A 20,725-nucleotide genomic window follows, 5' to 3' on the forward strand; every position below is an offset into this window, starting at 1 on the left:
CCGGCGATCAGATGTGAAAAAAGCGCCCCCTATCGTCTCCCAGATGACATCAGGGATTTTGGAATGGACTCAATGAAAATGGGTGGGGGAAAAAAATTATTCCAGTCCACATTTTCCAGTCCACTGATGCAGCCGGGGTTACCAGAGTTCATTCTGGAGACTCTGATTTTTTCGAATGGTGATCAGGAATTGGAATATACCAGTTGGATACCATCTGATGTCAGGTAAGGAATCTATGTTATCAGTGTTAGGATAATCAGACTCGTTTTGATGAAGATATAAGCTTTTTTCTGATATGTGCTCCAGCGGTTTCACTGTAAAATCCATGAGGAAATGAAAACGGCTATTATCAGCGCGCGCCTCGAATGTGCGTGCGTGTACGTATAATATTGATCATCTAGCGTTTATTTGAAAACAATTCATAAATAGGCAGACAAATATCAACGTTCTGGAATATTCCAGTAAAAGACGATTATCACAGAATGGGCTGTTTTTTACCTCAAAACGGGTGCTTTTCAAAATGCTCTCAAACGGAAATGAAGCGATAAAAAACCAATCTGCCTTGACAGCACTGACTGGAAAATGATTCTTTGATAAGCGACGGGCAGATTAGACACATAGCCATAATTTAAAACATAGATTAGGCGATATTAACGTTAACATTAGCGCCGATGGTGGCATTCATGCACTAAGTTGTGCGCCCCCTGGTGGCACTGCAACCAAACGTTTTCTTTTTTCAAAGATAAGGGACTCACCGACGACGGTATTTGTAGCAGATATTTGGCCGATAACAGGATTAGTAATCAAGAAATCTTCAGGAAAATCTCTGAAACCAAAGACGGTCCATGTCTATAAAAGTGACGGATCTTGACGAACACTCATATTGGCTGATATTTGTTTTAGGACTATCCCTAATGTCTGCGTTAAGACAACATCGCAACCTCTCCTCCAGCTCCATTATGGATATTTTCCAGCCGAGCCTAACATGTCTCGTGGACAGACGTGGGCGAATGAGGAGGTAAAAGCCCTGATAGAAATATGGTCAGACGAGCTAATTAAACAGCTGCTTGTGGCCACTCACAAAAACAACGAGGTGTACAAGTTGTAAATAGTGAGAGAATGATGGCAATGAGCTTCAATCGAACAATCGTCCAATGTCACATATATATGAGAATAATGTGTGTGCGCTGAGCTGCTTCGCAGAATAATGTGGTGTGTATGTGTGTGCGCTGGGCTGCTTCGCAGAATAATGTGGTGTGTGTGTATGTGTGTGACTGTGCGCTGGGCTGCTTCGCAGAATAATGTAGTGTGTGTATGTGTGTGCGCTGGGCTGCTTCGCAGAATAATGTGGTGTGTGACGTGTATGTGTGTGCGCTGGGCTGCTTCGCAGAATAATGTGGTGTATGTGTGTATGTGTGTGCGCTGGGCTGCTTCGCAGAATAATGTGGTGTATGTGTGTATGTGTGTGCGCTGGGCTGGGCTGCTTCGCAGAATAATGTGGTGTATGTGTGTGCTGGGCTGCTTCGCAGAATAATGTGGTGTATGTGTGCGCTGGGCTGGGCTGCTTCGTATAATAACGTGGTGTGTATGTGCGCTGTAGAGCTGTCCCCGAAGCCTGTTTTGGGGATTCTATATATCCAATAGACAAGCGCCCTTTTCGATCGCGTGACATTGTTCAGAAAGTTTGGTGCACTTGACAAATTGCAGTGTGAAAGCAAACCGAACCAAATGAAGAATGCAACAATGTTGCAACTTCACCCCCCCCCCCCCCCCCCCCCCACCCCCGAATCGCACAGAGTCCACCAAACTATATGTGAAAGCGACATAAGCCTGAGAAGGGCGGATCGGCAAACGCATGTCACTGCAGCCAGGACGCAGGCAGTCACGGTGAAAGGGGGGGACGGGGACAAAAGCCTTTGGCCACCCTGGGGAGTGAGCAGGGAGCTCTCAGTTATGCTAGCTCTGGTCACGCGCTGCGACCGGGGAAATAGGAGAGGCTTTTGTGGCTTTTCTCACAGGGTCAGCCAACCTGCTGCCCTCTGTGGTATTCTGGTGGGGTGGGGGACAGGGCTGTGGCAAGTGTTGTGATACATGCTAGGATGTGCAGGGCGGTAAGCAGCACAATAATAGGGTTTCCTGCAGCACGTCATAGTAGTCGAGGCGCGGCAGCACCTTGACAAAGAAACCCTGAACATTTTCTAAACATTTTCTAAATGACTGTTAGAACATTTACTGTGCCAATTCTTGTCATCGTTTATATTTTTTTCCACTTACATCAATAACACCACAATTGGCCTGGTGGGGCGCTATAGGCTAATTAATGGTCAACTTCAAAAAGGCCATAACTACCTCAAATTGTCAGATTGATACTAAATTTATTCCACATATCCAGCTGTCCTTGCTTTACAAATTTGCCTCAGGACAAGTAAAGAGCCCCACATCAGATTTTCTGATAATTTCAATTTATTTTCATAGGGCTTTTTCCACAAGGCAGTGTAAGCTGATTAGCTGCTGTGCATGCTATTAGCCAATAGACTTGCAGATAGCAATGACCTTTCACAAACATGGCCATAGCTTGAAGACATTTTGTCCAATTATCATGACGTTTGGCACAAACTAGACTAGATTTTCAGCAAATGTGGTATTTCTAAATGAATCAATAACAGGTGCCACAACTGTTCAAGTTCAAGTTCTTTAATAGTTGTCATACAGAAGTACAGAATACTTTCATACAAAATGCTTCTTACTGTTACGCTCCAGAGACTGTGCTAGACAAGATAGTATCAAATAACATAATATAGCATGTAATTTAGAAGAAGAAAAATGAGGTCACAGTGTTCAGTATAGACATATGTACAATGTTCTGAGTTACCATATAATATACAATACTATGCAGTGTACTAATGTACAGTACTATCTAGTGCAAAGCAGAAATGGGATGAGGTACAATTTTAGGTACAATTTACAGTAAGGTGTACGAGTTGTAGTGCAATCCTTCATCAATAAATATAAAGTGTGGGGAGTGGGTGCTACAGTGTGTTTGTTTAAAGTGGGTGTGTGCTATAAAGTGTGTGGAGTGGGTGCTACAGTGTGTTTGTTTAAAGTGAGTGTGTGCGTGTGGATGTGTGTGCTATGTGCGTTTGGTGGTTGTTGTTGTGTAGTGTTCATTCATTGTTCATTGTTCATTGTTCATTGCCAACTATGTCTAAATCAGTCTTACTTATTGTTATGAAATTTAGTATGTTCTCGGTACACGAATTAGCCCAAATATGAAGTTTGGTTGTGATTGTTACACATGGTCCATCACAAAATAGCTTTTAATTAAAAGGGGGGGGGGGTCGCATGATATTTCTGACACTTGTACTTGGTACATATGTAAATAGGTCACCAAATTTCTATTAAATGTTTATGGGGCTGGGCATGGCACATTTGAAAGCCCTTCGCACTTCACACAGTAATGTTAATAGCCCTACATACGACAACACATGTAGCTCAAAGCACTTTACAATGACTCCTATATCAAATGACAAGGGAAGTATGATGGATGCCTGTAAGTCATTATGGTATTAAAGTCACTGGATACTCTACTGCCATTAAAGGGTTATGTTCAGAATTTTGGAACCCTAGCCCCATTTCCTTCCTACCAATGATGATGTTGTTCGGTAAGAGTCCTTTCTCAGAGCGACCCATGCTATTCTTCATCCTAGATACCTGCAGCTCTGGCTAGTTAACCACAAAACTGGTTAAATGGGGCCACAAGGTTAATGGGGCCACGCCGGTACAAGCCCTCAAATTAAAGTGGAAAGCCATTCCACACAGTGCACTCAAAGCGGGCTAGGGCCAAGGTTCCAAAAGGCTTAATCTGATGAATAAATCATAATTAAAAAAAAAATCATAAGGATGCAACAATTCAACAATTAAATATTTGTATAACAGCTTCCATAGAACAAGTGTAGCTCAAATCACTTTACAGTGAGCAAATATAAAATAGCTCCGCCTCCTATATCAAACGACTAGGAATGCACGATATATTGGCTACCATATTGGGTATACTGGTCGATATCAGTCCAATGAGCAAAGCTGGGCAGATATACTATATCGCTAGGGCTGAACGATTAATAGATTTTAAATCGAAATTTGAAATGATGCAATTAGCAAATCCTGCAATTAAATTATTATATATATTTATTTTTTAAATGGGAGATGAAGCATTAAACAATATGAGGCATAAAAGAAAATATTGTTTGGTTCCTGTTGGTTGTCAGTTAAGGCCATGGGTAGGTAGGGAATTTATTTTATTTTATTTTTTCCCACGGCGACTATGGATAGGGAATTTCTTTATTTAATTAAAATGTTCACAACAACATGGATGCATGTACTCTGCCAGCATGTTTAATATCCATAATACTAAAGGTTTGACTAAGATTTTTATGAAACTTTATTGTAAAAAAAAATATATATATTTACTCATAAAATAAATTGGGTCGCACCTAAATCGGCAGGGTCGGTCGGCAACCGGAACCAACCCATTATTTTTGTTAGGCCTAAGCCTAGTTTGTTTGTTGTGTACCTTGGGTACGACATGGTCCTATAATCAAATGTGAAATCCTGCTTATTTGTCTGAAAACTCAAATGTAATTTCCCAGTTTTTTCCATGTGCGCCGCCATTTTAGATTTAGCTGGATGGTGACGTCACGGTGATGGTTTGGGCTGGGTCCCGGTTTACAGTGATGGTTAGATAGCTACGTAAATATGGAGTGTCGTGAAAGTCAGTCAGTAAATTGTCAACCAAATGTAACGTTACCTACAGAAAAAATATATATTATATAATTATACTATTGTATTATCTGCGAGACATCCCCCCCCCCCCCCCCCCCCCCTCCCACACCCACAGTCTGAGTCAGAGCGATAGTTCAACTTGACTAACAGGGTGAAGTAGGTATCAGTTTCCTTTTTTCCCTCCCTCAATAATGTTATTTATGTACGTTATCATTATGTAAACAAATGCACATATGGATTGTTTGCTGCAACGTTTCTGAATGAATTGAAGCATTAATAAATAAGCAGATAATTAAATTAGATGTCCATAACATTTGTGTTTTTAATTAGCATAGCCTAAATAAATATGAATTCAAGAAGTTTAATACTGAATTAACGACACATTTATTAACACATTGACCGCCATAAACGGCTTACGACGTGTTTGCTGGCCATGCTAATTCTGCCAGACCACGCTGTATGACGTTATTGAGATCATATTTAATTTTTTCGCCATGGCATTCATAATTCCGCCACCCAGCCTCTGCTGATACAGTGAGACTCTCCACAACAGTGCAACGCCTCAATACCGCCGCCTGGTGGATGATCGGGCGAGTTACAACCGGAAGTGGATCTGGTGATCTCGGTGCATCTGGGAAATCCGTCCGGCAGTCACATATCGTTGCGGGACTATTGACACACACTGGCGTGCAATGGATCGCTGCCATAACTCAATAATCGATATGATTTGGGCGTTTATTGCGCCATACAAACCGGAAATGGATCTAGTCGATCGACGTCAAATAAGTGGGATCTTTTTCCTCCAGTCTCATCGGCGAACGGTAAGAGGACAGTAACGTTACTTTCAGCTTGATTGTTTATTCTTTTCAATGCAAACCGCTCTGATCAATATATCACCCATACTACATAAAGCATTTACTGACTATCACGGAATTATAAACGACCCCCCCCCACCTTTCATCCGCGCATGATGAATCATAACGTATACGATCATGTACCGTTGAATTTTTTTATATAGCGTGTATCGGCAATAAACGGCAGTTGATAATCTATATATGCGTTTATGCCTATAACTCACGTTCTATGAATTACTGCAGAAAACGATAAAAACACTTATATTCTAGAAGCTATTTTTGGAAGAATCTATGAATGAAAAAGTATAACGTTCCTACAACCTGAACGATAGATAATCGATGTTGAATGGGCCATAGTAATGTCAATTTAGCAATACAATTTAAAAAGTTATAGCCCTGCAAAGAAGGTGAACATCTCCATAGGCTTAGACTGGTGGCAGTGATCATACATTGATGGATAGAAGCGTGGCAGTCAATGTGTTAACAGGCTGAAAGTTAAAACGAACGTTTCAGGCATTATCTCGGAGTATGACATGAATCTTTTCTTTCGGAATATGCCACGTCTGGAACATATTCTCGAATGCTGTTGCCAGCGCTGCAGCCTGCAGCAGTATGGGAGCCGGAGAACTATTGGGAATGCAGGAGCGCTTTACGGAGTTGGAAGTCTGCGTCAATCCACTGAGCTGTCAAACTCAGCATTGACATGGGGCTGACATCAGAGCTCCAAATCACTGGTAAAGCTAATTGAAGAAACGTCTTCTTTCAGAAGGCTATCAATGTGCGAATACACTGCCTGGTAGAGCTCGGGTACAGGGCAATGTCTGAAAAATACGTGCGACCTGGGAGAGTGTAACACGGTCGTCGAGCCCTATTATTATTTTCTCTCTATATATATATATATATATTGTTTTATTTGTAAGATATATATTTACTGTTGACCTGATAGTGTTTTTTTTTTTTTGATCCACTTTTTCTCCCATTTTTCATATATATTTTTCTCCCATCCCAATTTCGTATCATCCAATTCAACCCTCCCCTGTCACGAACGCTGTTTCTTGCCTCCCACAAGCCGGCTGCAATGTGGACTAAGTCATACATAGCACAAGTCCCCTCCGGTACTTGAGGTAACAGCAGTCGCATCTTTTCACCTGCGCAGCTCGATCTCTCAGTGTCGAGGAGTAACGCGTGGGAGGCTCACGCTGCCCCCGACACTTCCTGATTCTACTGCGCAGGCGCACCAACCGACTTGTAGGAGTCGCTTGTTCACAACGTTCGATCCCCACCCTTCAGTTTTTCCCTCCCCGTAATACGGCCAATGTGTATTACTGCGGACGACCAGCCAAACTGAAAAACAATGTGGAGAGCTGGATTCGAACACGCGAATCCTAGCGTCTCCACACTGGTGGCGAGTGCCTTGTCCACTACACCACCTAGCCGCCCTGACCTGATAGTGTTTTATTGTTCACCCGTATATGCTCCTTGTATCGCCGCTGCTTACAGCGCGCATTGGAACGGAGACAAAGTTATACCGTTAGTTTTGTATACAGCCGAGCCACTCAACACATATTGAACGGAGAAAAAGATAACCGTTAGTTGGAGAATAAAAGTGAGGAGAGAGAGGTGTTTTGCTAGTGCTACAGCGCTGTGTAACGTTGGTGTTGTGGTGTCGCCAAGGGAGAGGAGGGAGGGATATAACTCCTCCTGCATCGATCTGCCGACGGCGACGGGCAGGGGATAACAGAGACAGAATAGACCTTTAGACTGAGTTCGGTTGAGGCTGAACTCATATAAACCAACAGACTTTAGGTGATAGGTATAAGCCTAATCTATACCTTTCTGTTGAACTCATTCTAATTATTAATCTGGACCTTCAGAACATGCAGTATAGTATTATTAATTTGCTCAAATGTCGTGGCCTCACACAGTGCCAACTGCAGGTCTCGCCATCTCAGGTGCCAACTGCAGGTCTCGCCATCTCAAAGATGACAGAGCAGCATACATATGCAGCATCCCCCTGTTGGGGTTGCTCAATGCTGTAAAATATTACATAAATGTGTTTTTATGAATAACGATATTTGAGGAGCCTAATAATATTGCTACAGCATGCAATTATCTGAGGTGGGAGGCTCCACCTCCTGGCGAAACCATCTCCGTGACGTCAGCAACAAAATGGCGGCGCCCATGTTGATTTATGCTACATAAATGGACATAACAAATCGTTTTCTTAGAAACGCCTTATTTTTATAACGTGATTTTTTTCTGTGGTTTATCTAAATACTAATTTGATGCTATGACTATGTTTATATCGCTATGCTTCATCTCCCCTTTAAATGTATTTAACCAGGAAGTCCCATTGAGATACAAGATCTCCTTTGCAAGGGAGACCTGGCCAAGATGACAATAACATTTGCAATACATCACACAGCAATAAAATGTGCGATACAGAGCCCGTCTCTCTCTCTCTACTGGTTCAATTAATGTTTAAGTAGAAAAACGTTGCACTATAAAAACGAACTGGATAGTTGATAAACATTTAACTTCATTAGCTGAAGTATTCTAAAATCATTTAAGCCATTCTCCTTTTCTGTGTGCGTGTGTCTGTGTGTGTGCACGCGTCTCATATCTGGTCTGACATCAGAGGAGTTTGATAGTATTTACTGAGGATTGCCAGATAATGTTGATATTTAAACATTAAAAAATTTATAATACAAAATAAATATACATGATCATGCAACATAAAGAAATTGTTGTAGGAACGGTTTGGGAGAGGGAGGTAAGGGGTTTTAGATTGTGTGTTGTGAAGTTTAGACTTCAGAGAGGGAGAGTAAAGTACAGAAAAAAAAGGTACCGTTGGGTACCGGTATCGATTCCCAGGTAAAAAGAAACATTTTCAGGCTCGGTGTCCCGAACAGTCAGACCCACCGCGTAGGCCAGAATTGCAATTCGATTATTTCCCAAAATCGTGCAGCCCGACACCGAACATATTATCTGCTCATACTGTAAGTGATTTTCTTTTTTTATGCATCCGTTTTGTTCCAACTGGGCAGATTATAAATTAATTATTTCTCTGTCTGTTTGTTGTTTGTTGTTTTTTTGTTGTTAGACATCATTGAAATCGATCATTTCAGTTATCACTATTAGCATGTTCAAACTTGTTTTACCATAGGAACTTTTTGTTTACAGACCACATCATGTGGATGTTGGCAAATATCAGCTATCAGTCATGAAGAAGAAAAACTCTTGTTCAACGCCGGATTGAAGCGTTCCCTTTTCTTCTGTGCTTCACAGTTTGGCTGAGCACCAACGAAAAGTGGACGTGCATTGAATTTGAATCAATCACAAAAATATTAGTTATCAGCCATAACAGAACATGTATTAGTGGTTGTTATTGTCCAAAAGAACACCCAATAAAGATTCCCTCCACTGAAAAACATGTTGTTGCTTTTAGGTTAACTCCTCTCGGGAGGCATGGCTTTGACTTGACAGGCGTTATTTGTGAAGAGATTATCACCCAAGCGCCTTTTCCCACATTTCTCCCCCTAGAGAGGGAGAGCTCCTCTGTACATGTGTGACGTCACTAATAGATTGAACGTATCGATGAGAGATAAAACAGGAAGTTCCTTTGGGATTACCATCGTGGTCCAATATGTCGTAAAATAACACGCTCTGCTTCAGCGTACACAGAAAGCAGAGGAGGTATTATTAACACATCTTGAAAGAACATAAGCTAAAGCTGCCGCCTTGGAATTCTTGGTAAATAAACTAAATATCAATGGGTCCTGTCTTGTTACCATTTGCATATTCATAGATCCTTGCATTTTCAATAATGTGGGTTAAGAGACGTATGAATGAGGTACCTGTGATGGATGGGGCTCGTATGAACAGACCAGCTGACCAGGGACTCATAGAAAGAAACCTCTGCTTCCTGTCTGCTCTAGGGTCGAGGCACACACACACACACACACACCATCTCTCTGGATCCAGGACGCCTATTGTTTAATAACAGCGCAGCAGTGCTGCTTTTGCTTCCGCGTTTTCCCTGATTGGCTGCGCCATGCCCCGCGGCAGGCGCGGCAACCGCAGAGCGGAGCGGCAGAGCGAGCGGAGCGGCAGAGCGAGCGGAGCGGCAGAGCGCGAGCGGAATTATGTCATGTCCGCCATGATTTTCATTCGGCGCTTCAGCTCACCTGGCAGAGCAGCGGTCCGTTGTTGACGAGTTCGAATCCCATCAAATTTTTTTTTTTAAACATGATTTTTTTTTTAACGTGTATTCTTTCTATGGTTAAGGTTAGGCATGGTTAAGGTTAAGGTTAAGGTTAGGCATTGTTTCGGAGTTGGTTAAGGTTAGAACGGTTAAGTTTAGGCGCTGTTAAGGAGCTGGTTAAGGTTAGAGTTTGTCTTAGAGACAGCCTATTTCCGCGCTGCCGCTCTCCCGCGTTGCCGCGGTCACATGGTCAAATTGTCACATTCTTGCACTGCTGCGCTGTTAAAAAACAACACGCATCCAGGACACTTGTATGGCCATGGAACCTGCCACATATAGAGCTGGCCAATGTGCTGGTCTGGCACCTGTGAGGTTGAGAAGCCCCAGGCCTTTATAAATATATCCACCATCGATCAGCCCCACATGCTGAGATAAAAAAACACTGCCCAACGCATTGTGTATTAAAAAACTAGAAAGGTGCACTCTGTAGAACGCACATCTCCACCAAGCGACAGACGCTTAAGTGTAGGGGGTGGGGCAAACCGACCAATGAAAGCAGATCTTCCTGCATTATTTTTTTTTTTATCCACTTTTTCTATTTTTCTCCCATCCCAATTTTCATATCGTCCAATTCAACCCTCCCCTGTCTTCGAACGTTGTTTCTTGCCTCCCACAAGCCGGCTGCAATGTGGACTAAGTCATACATAGCACGAGTCCCCTCCGATACTCGAGGTAACAGCCGTCGCATCTTTTCACCTGCGCGGCTCGATCTTTCAGCGTCGGGGTCTGGGCTTTGAAGGGGCCCCGCCCCCGTCGCTTCTTGATTCTACTGCGCAGGCGCACCAACCGACCTGTAGGAGTCGCTGTGCACAACGCCCGATCCCCACCCTTCAGTTTCCCTCCCCGTAATACGACCAAATGTGTATTACTGTGGACGACCAGCTAAACTGAAAGCAATGTGGAGAGCAGGGCTCGAACAGGAGGCATCCTGTTCGAGCCTAGTCTCCAGCATTCGTTGCGAGCGCCTTGCCCACTGCGCCACGTAGCCGCCCCATCTTCCTGCATTATTTATATTACACTATTACAACTATATACACCATTACACTATTTAGTCATTGACACCTCCCAAACGGTTTGTTAGATATGAAAGATTAATTCATAAATGTTTCTAATGCATAGGTATAGCAACTATGGCAAGTTGTAAACAGGTGCCAGAGAGCCGGTTACCAGCGAACCTGTGTAGTATCGCCCTGTTGAGGTCAAAAGGTGTAACTTCATACTGAATATGTATTTCAAATAGACAATGATGGAAATTGATTCAAATAAAATACTTGTCGTTGACTGATGGGGAAAAGATATTCCAGAATCCAGGCCCCTGGCCTGCTGCTGTCAGTCAGCCTATGATGAGTAGCGTCCCGTCCAAACGGAAGTTTGCAAGATTAGCTGCAGTCAGAGGGACAATCGCATAATCCCCATTCCACCTGGCTGGCACTCAATGTGTTAAAAACCCACCCCCAAGCCTGATCCAGGACTGAGGATGACAAAGTAGGCCAGGGAGGATATAGTGCAGCCTACTGGCCAATCTGGCATGTTTTTTTTAAATCAATGTTGTTGTTTTTATTATAATAATAATAATAATAATAATAATAATAATAATAATAATAATAATAATAATAATAATAATAATAAAAGGCTCATCTAGAAAACAGCTGGCTCAGTTTGTGGCGTTATCCCTGTATCAACAACGATGTTGACAGTTACATTTTGTTGCCACACAATCAACAATTCTGTGCATGACCTGAAGAAGTGCGTTCTCTACCCGGCGTGTGCTGTAGCAAGCAGCCGCCACTGCAGCCTCCAGACTGAAGCAGGGCTCTCGGGTAGGGTATATCTGCAGAGCCGCAAGCTCAACGTCTGGGCGGGGCTTCGGGGCTTGTACTCTGTGTGAGGCGGGGCTTCGCGACTCTGCAGATATCCCCTATTGGGGCTCTCTGCCTCGGCTCTGTTGGTCATAGGCCGACTGGACCGGTCACGTGCGCGGCACCCACACACAGAGCACACACTGTCCTCCTCCGCGGCGCACAGGGCGACTTGATGCAGAGCGAGAGCTGAAGACAGCAGTTGTACTTTGCACCAAGTTATCACGCCGTACGGAGCCCTCCGATAAGCAAAACAATATGACGTACAATCACTCAGACTGGCTACACGTACGCCATCTAATAAGCAAGCATATTGGGTACCAACCAGAACAAAAACACAAAAGATGGAACTAAAAAAAAAGGAAACAAAGGAGAAACGGGGGGACGTAGCATTGAAAAGCGAACTTGTATTCAGCAGCAACAGATATGTATATACGACATGTCTCCCAGTCGAATGAAGCGTACTCATTCGGGTGGGGAGTAGACAACATGTCGTATACATTTATATCTGTTGCTGGATATATAAGTTCGCCTAAAAAAAGGCGACGTTTCTTCTCAGCAAACGGGCCACAATAACAGAGAGTCACGAGCTGCGAGGAGTTCCACAAAAGGCTGAGCGCGTGCAACTCGTTAGCCTCTCTGTTCGGCGCACGCAGCTCGGTCACCTCGTGCAACAGACATCAACTGTACGCTATTAACTGATTATGCAAAGTGCCTTCTGGGTCAGCTATAGGTAGCTGCAACTGTCACTCACATCCTTCTAGCCTCCACGATGAGAAACATACATAGCATACACACACAAACCCCCCCTCACCACACACAATACATACCTGAAAGCTGGATCCTCTTTGCCACATCTCGGAGGGGGCGAAAATGCATTTCTTTTGTTGAAAAGTTTTTGAAAAAGAGTCGGAGGCATTTTGTGTACCAAAACAAAGTCGGTACATTAAGTCTCTTTCTTGTCAAATCCAAGAGGAAATCTTGTTCCTTGTAACTGTCTCCATTGGTGTCCGAGTCATATGACAGGCGTTAGTCACACGAGCAAGCTTGGAAAACCCACTACATTCTTCTGATTGGTTGATCAGCCCACTGCTGCTTCCCTACAAAATACGCCGATTGGCCGATATTTTTGGCTGGGGGTACCACGTGGTCAATGGATTTGCTGTGTTGATGTTTTGTCTGAAAATCAAGACAGCATGATTATTCACAAATACTGTTTGCTTGGAATGAACAGTGAATCCCCCCTTCTTCCAAATGATGGAAGTTGCATTCAAAGCCGTACCGCGCTATGAGAAATCAAACAAACACATACACACACGGATAGGCTACATTCCTTTTTAAAAGTTAAATCATATTTCTTTACTTATTTCTTTATTATTTCCCATCTAGTTGTTTATTTATTTATGTATGTATTTATTTATTAATTTATGTATTTATTTATGTGTTTTGTTTGTTTATTCATTTACAATCAATATGGCCACTGTAGTACTCACGCAAAACTATGAAAAAAGTGGTTTAGACTTTTGGTGGTGGTGGCTATGCTAAAAGAGAAAGTATAAATAATAAACACATAAACATACTACATTCATGTATTTTTTTTTACAGTGAAAAAACTGTGGTCATATGAGGACTTTTAGAAATATATGTCTGACATCTAGTGGTAATATTGCACCATGACAGAATTTTTCATGCAAATACAGTAAGCTCTTTTCACATTATCTGGGAACATACTTGCTTACATCTGCTCTGTACATAATTTAGTATATAAAGTTCCTCTGAACTCTGATGCCTATATTCAAGGTCTGTTGCTTATACTCAACCTCTACCATTTGAACTCTGAACTCTGTTGCCTATACTCAACCCACACTTGTCAACACTGCCTACAACTGGCTTACACTGTACTCATAACTACATTCCTCTATCTATAGCATATCCATACAACACTATAGGATAGAAATGTACAATAACTATGTATACACCGTATATCTATATATTCTTATTTTACTAGGTCAGCCGATGATGGACAGATTATGTTACCACGTCCAAAATCAAATGCTTTAAAGAGGACGGTTGTTTATCGTGCCATCAATCATTGGAATAACTGCCCACTGAACATAAGTAAATTGAATAGTGTCTTTCAAATACCACCTGAGAATGCACTACTTAAATATGTGAGCAAAATATTCTGATGTTTATAATGATGTCTACAATGTTTTACTGTTTTTAGATTATCATTGTTAATTAAGTGAATTGTGATTGTCATATGTATCTCATGTATTCAGTTTCAGTTTCTTTAATAGTTGTCATACAGAAGTACAGAATACTTTTATACAAAATGCTTCTTACTGTTACGCTCCAGAGACTGTGCAAGACAAGATAAGTATGAAATAAAATAACATAGTATAGCATGTAAATTAGAAGTAAAAAAAATGAGGTCACAGTGTTCAGTATAGACATATGTACAATGTTCGATGCAGAGTAGACGTAACTGAGTTACCATATAATATACAATACTGTGTAGTGTACTAATATACAATACTATATAGTGCAAGGCAGAAATAGGATGAGGTGCAATTTAGGTACAATTTACAGTAGGTGTACGAGTTGTAGTGCAAATCCTTTATCAATAAATATAAAGTGTGTTTGTGTGATCTAAAGTGTGGAGAGTGGGTGCTGCAGTGTGTTGTTTGTTTAAGTGAGTGTGTGCGTGTGGGTGTGTGTGCTGTGTGCATTTGATGGTTGTTGCATAGTGTTTATTGTTCGTTTAGCAGCCTGATGGCCTGGGGATAGAAGCTTCTTCTGAGTCTTTCTGTGCTCGCCTTAAGACTCCGGTATCGCTTGCCTGACCGCAGCAGTTCAAAGAGGCAGTTGTTCGGGTGGCTCGAGTCCTTAATAATTCTCTTAGCCTTCCCCTTGCACCGCTTGTTGTAAATGTTCTGGAGGGTGGGAAGCCCCCCTCCAATTGTGCGTTCGGCTGAACGTGTCACTCTTTGTAGTCTGCTACGGTCTTGTGCAGTGCTATTCCCAAACCAGGAGGTGATGTTGCCAGTCAGGATGCTCTCTATTGTACATGAGTAGAAGTTCCTAAGGATCTTCTGACTGACTTGGAACTTCCTTAGGCGCCTGAGGAAGTAGAGGCGTTGTCGTGCCTTCTTCACAACACTGTCAATGTGTGTGGTCCATGTCAAATCCTCGGATATGTGGGCTCCGAGGTACTTGAAACTGTTCACTCTCTCAACCGGTGCCCCGTCGATGCTGAGGGGGCTGTAGTTCTTGACCCCCGACCTCCTGAAGTCCACAATCATCTCTTTTGTTTTGCTGACGTTCAGGGAGAGGCAGTTCTCCTGACACCACTGTGACAGGTTCTCTACCTCTTCCAGGTAGGCCCTTTCGTCGTTGGCAGTATTGTTATGTTTTGTGTTTTTTGTTGTCTTTCTGTGTGGACCGAAGACTAGCTTGCCACTTAGGTGGCAGCTAATGGGGATCCTTTTAAACAATAAACAACAATAAATAATCTTGTACCACTGTATATAATAATACTGTACTGTATTAGTCTAGCATATTTACTACTTGTATATATACATACTCACATGTTAAACTGTATATTGCTATGCACTTTACTGTTTGCTTGGTTAGATGCCAACTTATTTTCACTATACTGCACTTGTACTGTGACAATATCTTGGAATGACAATACATCTGAATCTAATTTATTCTCAGCATAGCCAGACTATTTTTCATACGTACTGTAGCACCCTGAAAATATGGCTATTATTCAGAAGTGCTGACTTGCCTTTTTATCTCCCCTGATGCACCAAGACCTACTAATTAGTCCCCATTAATATTCCCTCGAACAATGACGCAGGCTCCTCCTTGTTCTACCGGCTGGAATATGGATTATGAACAATAACCCTGGATCATATTCTCCACTCAGTGTTTCCCTTTGGGGCTAGTAGGCGGTACCAGCAGGGGGCGCCGGTGGCAGGCAGAGAGCGTACGAGAGAGACGGAGAAGGAAGCAAGCCAACTGAGACGGAAGTGCGAGGAACCAGCCTCTTCGACATTGGACTTGGATCGGTTCGGTCGTGTCTGGACAGAGCCCCGTAGTGGACCACGGGTGAACGGATTGAACTTGAGTATATTACGGGTTATCCTATAAAAGTAAACGTAGTAGCGTGTTGCATGTTTCCCTACTGAATACCCTAGCGATACAACGAGTTATCCTAGAAGAAGTGCGGTATAGCCAAGTGTGGCTTAAGTTAAAGATATTCCCTCTAGTGAGGTGCCCCGCCAGCGTGGCGTGAAGAGGACCGGTGTTTAGAGACACCCTGCGTTACTATATATCACGGCTAGCAGGAGGGCTGTTTGGGACCCAGAGTGTAGCTTCAGTGTCAGTGAGGGCAAGTTTATGGATGCGCGTCGACCCAGCACCGGCTGTCTACAACCAGTTTTCACCGGCGTCAACGTCGGCTCTGCACCGGCTGTCTTCAGTCAACACGGGAGTTCGTCCCGACCAGCAGAGGTCGCCATCACCCAGCACGCGCTCTCAGCCCACTACTGCCCCTCTGCTCCAGCCCCGCTTGCTAGCGGCCGTGCCGAGAGCGTTCGACGCCATCTTGCTATCCGGACGGTGGTGGCGCGGCGAGGCCGCCATCTTGGTTGAGTACATTAGGGCTTCGGTGCCCAGGATCTTATTGCACAGTACACAGTGTGATGTGGCCTGCGGGCGAAGCTAACGTTGCTAACTACAGTTCATAGGGGTACCCCATCAACAATATATGCCGGCATTAGTATAGGACTTTTGTTTGGTATTTTGGGCCCACATTTTTTATTTCCTTTGAGTGTGATAACGTGTTGTGTCTTTAATAATAATTTCCCATCTAATCAACCCTTTCCCAGTGGGGAGGTTACAGACTAGAGGTCTTATACTTGGTACTGACCCAGACGTGGGCGATGAGTCAAATGCATTAAAGTATATTATTCCTGGTACTAACACAGAGGTGTGTGTAGAATATACGTGGACATAAGGTATCGAGTTACAAATTGGGTAATAGTAAGATTTCATTCTATTTGACCCAGTGCCTTTAAATCTTTGTAACTGACCAGTATAATTAACTATAAAGAATTAGATGGGAGTTCTGTGTGCGTGTCCATTCATGAGCCGTTTAACAACTATTTTGGTGTGGGTAACGTTAATACAATTAACCCCTTCCTATTCCACCTTTCCCTTTTTATTGTAAGGTTTCTAGTGTCACTGAGGGAGGGTACTGCTTGCGGGGGGAACCAAGTTATTTATTTACAATTCAGTCACTAGGTGTGGGAGGGTCACAGGAGTAATTGGGGGAAGTGGGAGCGTGTTGGGGAGTACTGCTGACCGCCCTGCTGCAGGGGAGGAAGACCAGAGTACCAGACCAGGTTGGTAAATCCCGGGCCCCATCTACTCACACTGCCAGCCTCCAGTTGAAGCTCCAGACTCAAAGACGGAGGTGCAGTCAGACAGAGCTCTACTGTGTCTCGCTACCCAGTGATTGTGCCCACCCGTTCCCACGAAGCAGGGATAATCCACCCTGCTACACGTACATTTATACATCTGCCCTGATCTGATGCCACGGTCTTTGTTTTGGGTAGGTTACACTCTTTACAGCCGTATTATATGGTAATATGAATACCAGTAGCCTAGACTGTATTATACACCATCTGCTCACTGTCTGTATATACAACTCCTACGTTACAGCATTTCACTTGGTTAATTTCAATACTCACCTATGCACTTGTAGATTTGATCATTTACATGCATCTTAAATGGCAAATACCTCTGGGGAAAAAATTACTGTAATTGTGTGTTAATTAATTTACTGTATATTCTGATAGATCTTCTACATGTCATCTGTAAACGGCTGTGGGGACAGATTTATTATTTGTGCCTTTGTTTGAGCATTTATACTGACACACTGTTGTCATCTTTATCATAATGTATGTCATTATGTGCAATCATTTATTTTCAGGTTACATAAATGAAACAGAGTGTACATACAGTCTTCTCACTGTGAATAAAATAACATTGCAACTCCAGCCTGGCTGAATCAGAATCAAGACGAGTGCAGGCAAGACCAAAGCGACTACAGCAGAGAGAGCAACCCTTTTCTCTAACGGCCAAACGACTACACTACAGCAGAGAGAGAGCAACTCTTTTCTCTAATGGCCAAGCGACTACACTACAGCAGAGAGAGAGAGCAACTATTTTCTCTAACGGACAAGCGACTACAGCAGAGAGAGAGCGACCCTTTTCTCTAACAGCCAAGCGACTACACTACAGCAGAGAGAGAGAGCAACTCTTTTCTCTAATGGCCAAGCGACTACAACAGAGAGAGAGCGACCCTTTTCTCTAACGGCCAAGCGACTACAACAGAGAGAGAGAGCAACTCTTTTCTCTAATGGCCAAGCGACTACTGGTCTCTGACAAGAACAAGTTACAGGTTGACAAACCCCTCGGCAGAATCTGCACCTGGCTCGCTGATAACAAACTATCATTACACCTGGGTAAAACAGAGACCATTCTCTTCGGATCAAATAACAAACTCAGCAAGACCGACGGCTTCTCAGTTACAGTGGGTGACAATATTGTCACAAGGAAAGATGAAATTACATACCTGGGTTCCATCCTAGAGGCAAATCTTTCCTGTGACAAAATGGCATCCAATGTAATAAAAAAAAGTCAACCAAAGAACTAGATTCTTGTACCGGATCGCCTCTCTGGTAAACAAGAAAACCCTGAAGACTGGCAGGAGCACTCATTCAAGGGTACTACGACTATGCTTGCACCTCATGGTACCAAAGCACCTCAAAGGCGCTAAAAACAAAATTACAAACATCACAAAACACACGGGTCAGACTACTTGACCTTACTCCTAAAACCCACCTCACCCCTGCCCACTTTGACAACCTAGGATGGCTTAGAGTAGACGACAGAGTACAGCAACTTGCAATGGGCCTGGTCTACAAGATACACTGCACCACTAAGGTACCCATGTACATGTCGAAATACATCCCAAAGGTCAATGAATACCATGACCACAACACCAGAGGGAGCTCCACAAATCATGTTAAACCCAGATTCGGCTCAAACAAGGGACTAAACACGTTTCGCAATTATGCCACATCAATGTGGAACGCCCTACCCACAGCTGTAAAAGAATGTGAATCACTACCCACCTTCAAAACCACTCTCAAAGAGCACCTACGGGAGACTGCAATTCGAAACTGGCCCCTGTAAATGTCCAAACCCAACCCCCTCCAATGTAGTCCCCCCCCCCCCACCTCCAATGTACAGTCCCCCCCCCCACCTACCCAACCTCCTCCAATGTACAGTGTCTTCCCCCTCAAATGTATATACTCTCTTTTTAGACTCTTTTTGTACTCATAAACAGTACTGTATATTTGTAGATCTGGTATGTCATAAATGTCTAGATGTAACAGTACTGTCTATCTGTATGTCATGTATGTCATATATGTTATGATGAATTGAAATGATGTAAACAAGACGAAAGTCTTTCTCTGGTCTGCATCCCCTTAACAATTGTGTGTATTGAGCTGTACTGTATTGTACCCATTCTGCAATCTGTTAATAAAAATGTCAATCAATCAATCAATCAAGACTACAGCAGAGAGAGAGCAAACTCAACCCTTTCTGACCACAGCCAACTCTCCCCTACTCACTCTCAGTGTGTTTGGGGGGGGGGGGGGGGGGGGGGCGTGGCCTTCCGTTCACCACACATGCTTGATAGGACAAAAAAGATGGTGACGGTGAGGACCAGGACTAGATGTGACTGATGGCAGTGATGGGCCAATCAGAATAGATTGCATATCTGATATGGCTTGGTTGTCAACAGTTCTAACATTTTGGGTAATTTTATATCAACATACCATACAAAGAAAATGCAACAAGATTGAAAAGCAAGATTTTCATTGTGCTGAATCTTTAATTTTGCGAATCTTTTTAAAGTAGGCGGGAGCGACTCAGGGTCTGGATCCAGGCAACTGCAGCATCACTGACGAAGATCAACACAAGCCCAACAAAAACCAAGAGTGCAGTGAAAAGCCTGAAAATGGAAAATCATTTGTCCCTGTCCCAGATGGGAGACCGCCAGATGTGTTCAAGGCTGGACTTTGTGACCTTTCTATCACGGTGCAGATGCTACACTCACTCCAAACTAAAATGTTGGAATACAGTATGGCCAGGTGCATCATTAGATCAATTTGGAAGGAATGGAACTCTACTTTAAACTTTGTAGATAAAAAAAATAGCCTTAAATAAGAGTCATGCCAGACTCTATGAGTACTATTTGGCAGGTTGCGCCATTGTATAGTCGTTTGATAAAATCACTCTTCATCTGGAGTCAGACTGCAAACCAAACAAGTGTAGCCGGTGTGATCTTACTGTTGTGTATTTCGATTCGACCCCTGTTAAGGGATCGCCCTGAGTGGGAGTTGAACCCCGGTCTCCCGCGTCACGGGCGGCATCACAGACCACTATACCAAGAGGTGAATTCACTTCTTGCTATTGGGTCTGGATGCCTCTGGGGAGTGAGTTTTACTTGCAGTACCGCTTAACGTCCACAGCCACTTCACTTACTGTCCCTCGTGACTGTGGATAGACTGCGGTACCTCCGTTACACAAGCAACAGAATCCATTGCCATTTAAAGCCCCATTTAGGCTCCCAATTATTCCCCAATTTGCATGAATTCCACATAGATTCATAATCATATCTCTTTGTTATTGGTTCATTCTAACAACATTTTACACTTGTGAATAATCAGATGGATTTGTATCTCCCATAGCAGCTAATATCAGTACCTCAGCAACCTGGAAAGGGATCGACACTACTTGACATTTACACAAAATGCCACTTGTGTTTTGAGAGATTCACTAGAACTTTTTTCCCTCTCACTTTCCTTTTTTTTTTAAATCTT

The 20,725-nt window shown here is 43.1% G+C and overlaps 1 protein-coding gene across 2 annotated transcripts in view; it reads right to left on the reverse strand.

Moving 5' to 3' along the window:
- fnip1 (folliculin interacting protein 1) overlaps nt 1–12,745 on the reverse strand; it is a 116,399-nt gene extending 103,654 nt beyond the window's left edge. For both annotated transcript variants that reach the window (XM_084320200.1, XM_084320199.1), the window contains exon 1: nt 12,587–12,745. In XM_084320200.1, the coding sequence (XP_084176326.1) occupies nt 12,587–12,675 (89 nt within the window). In that variant the 5' untranslated portion in view covers nt 12,676–12,745. The remainder of the gene's footprint in view (nt 1–12,586) is intronic.
- Nucleotides 12,746–20,725: the final 7,980 nt, after the last annotated feature.

This window comes from Notolepis coatsorum (assembly GCF_963971535.1).
Source record: "Notolepis coatsorum genome assembly, chromosome: 8".
Classification (NCBI taxonomy): domain Eukaryota; kingdom Metazoa; phylum Chordata; class Actinopteri; order Aulopiformes; family Paralepididae; genus Notolepis; species Notolepis coatsorum.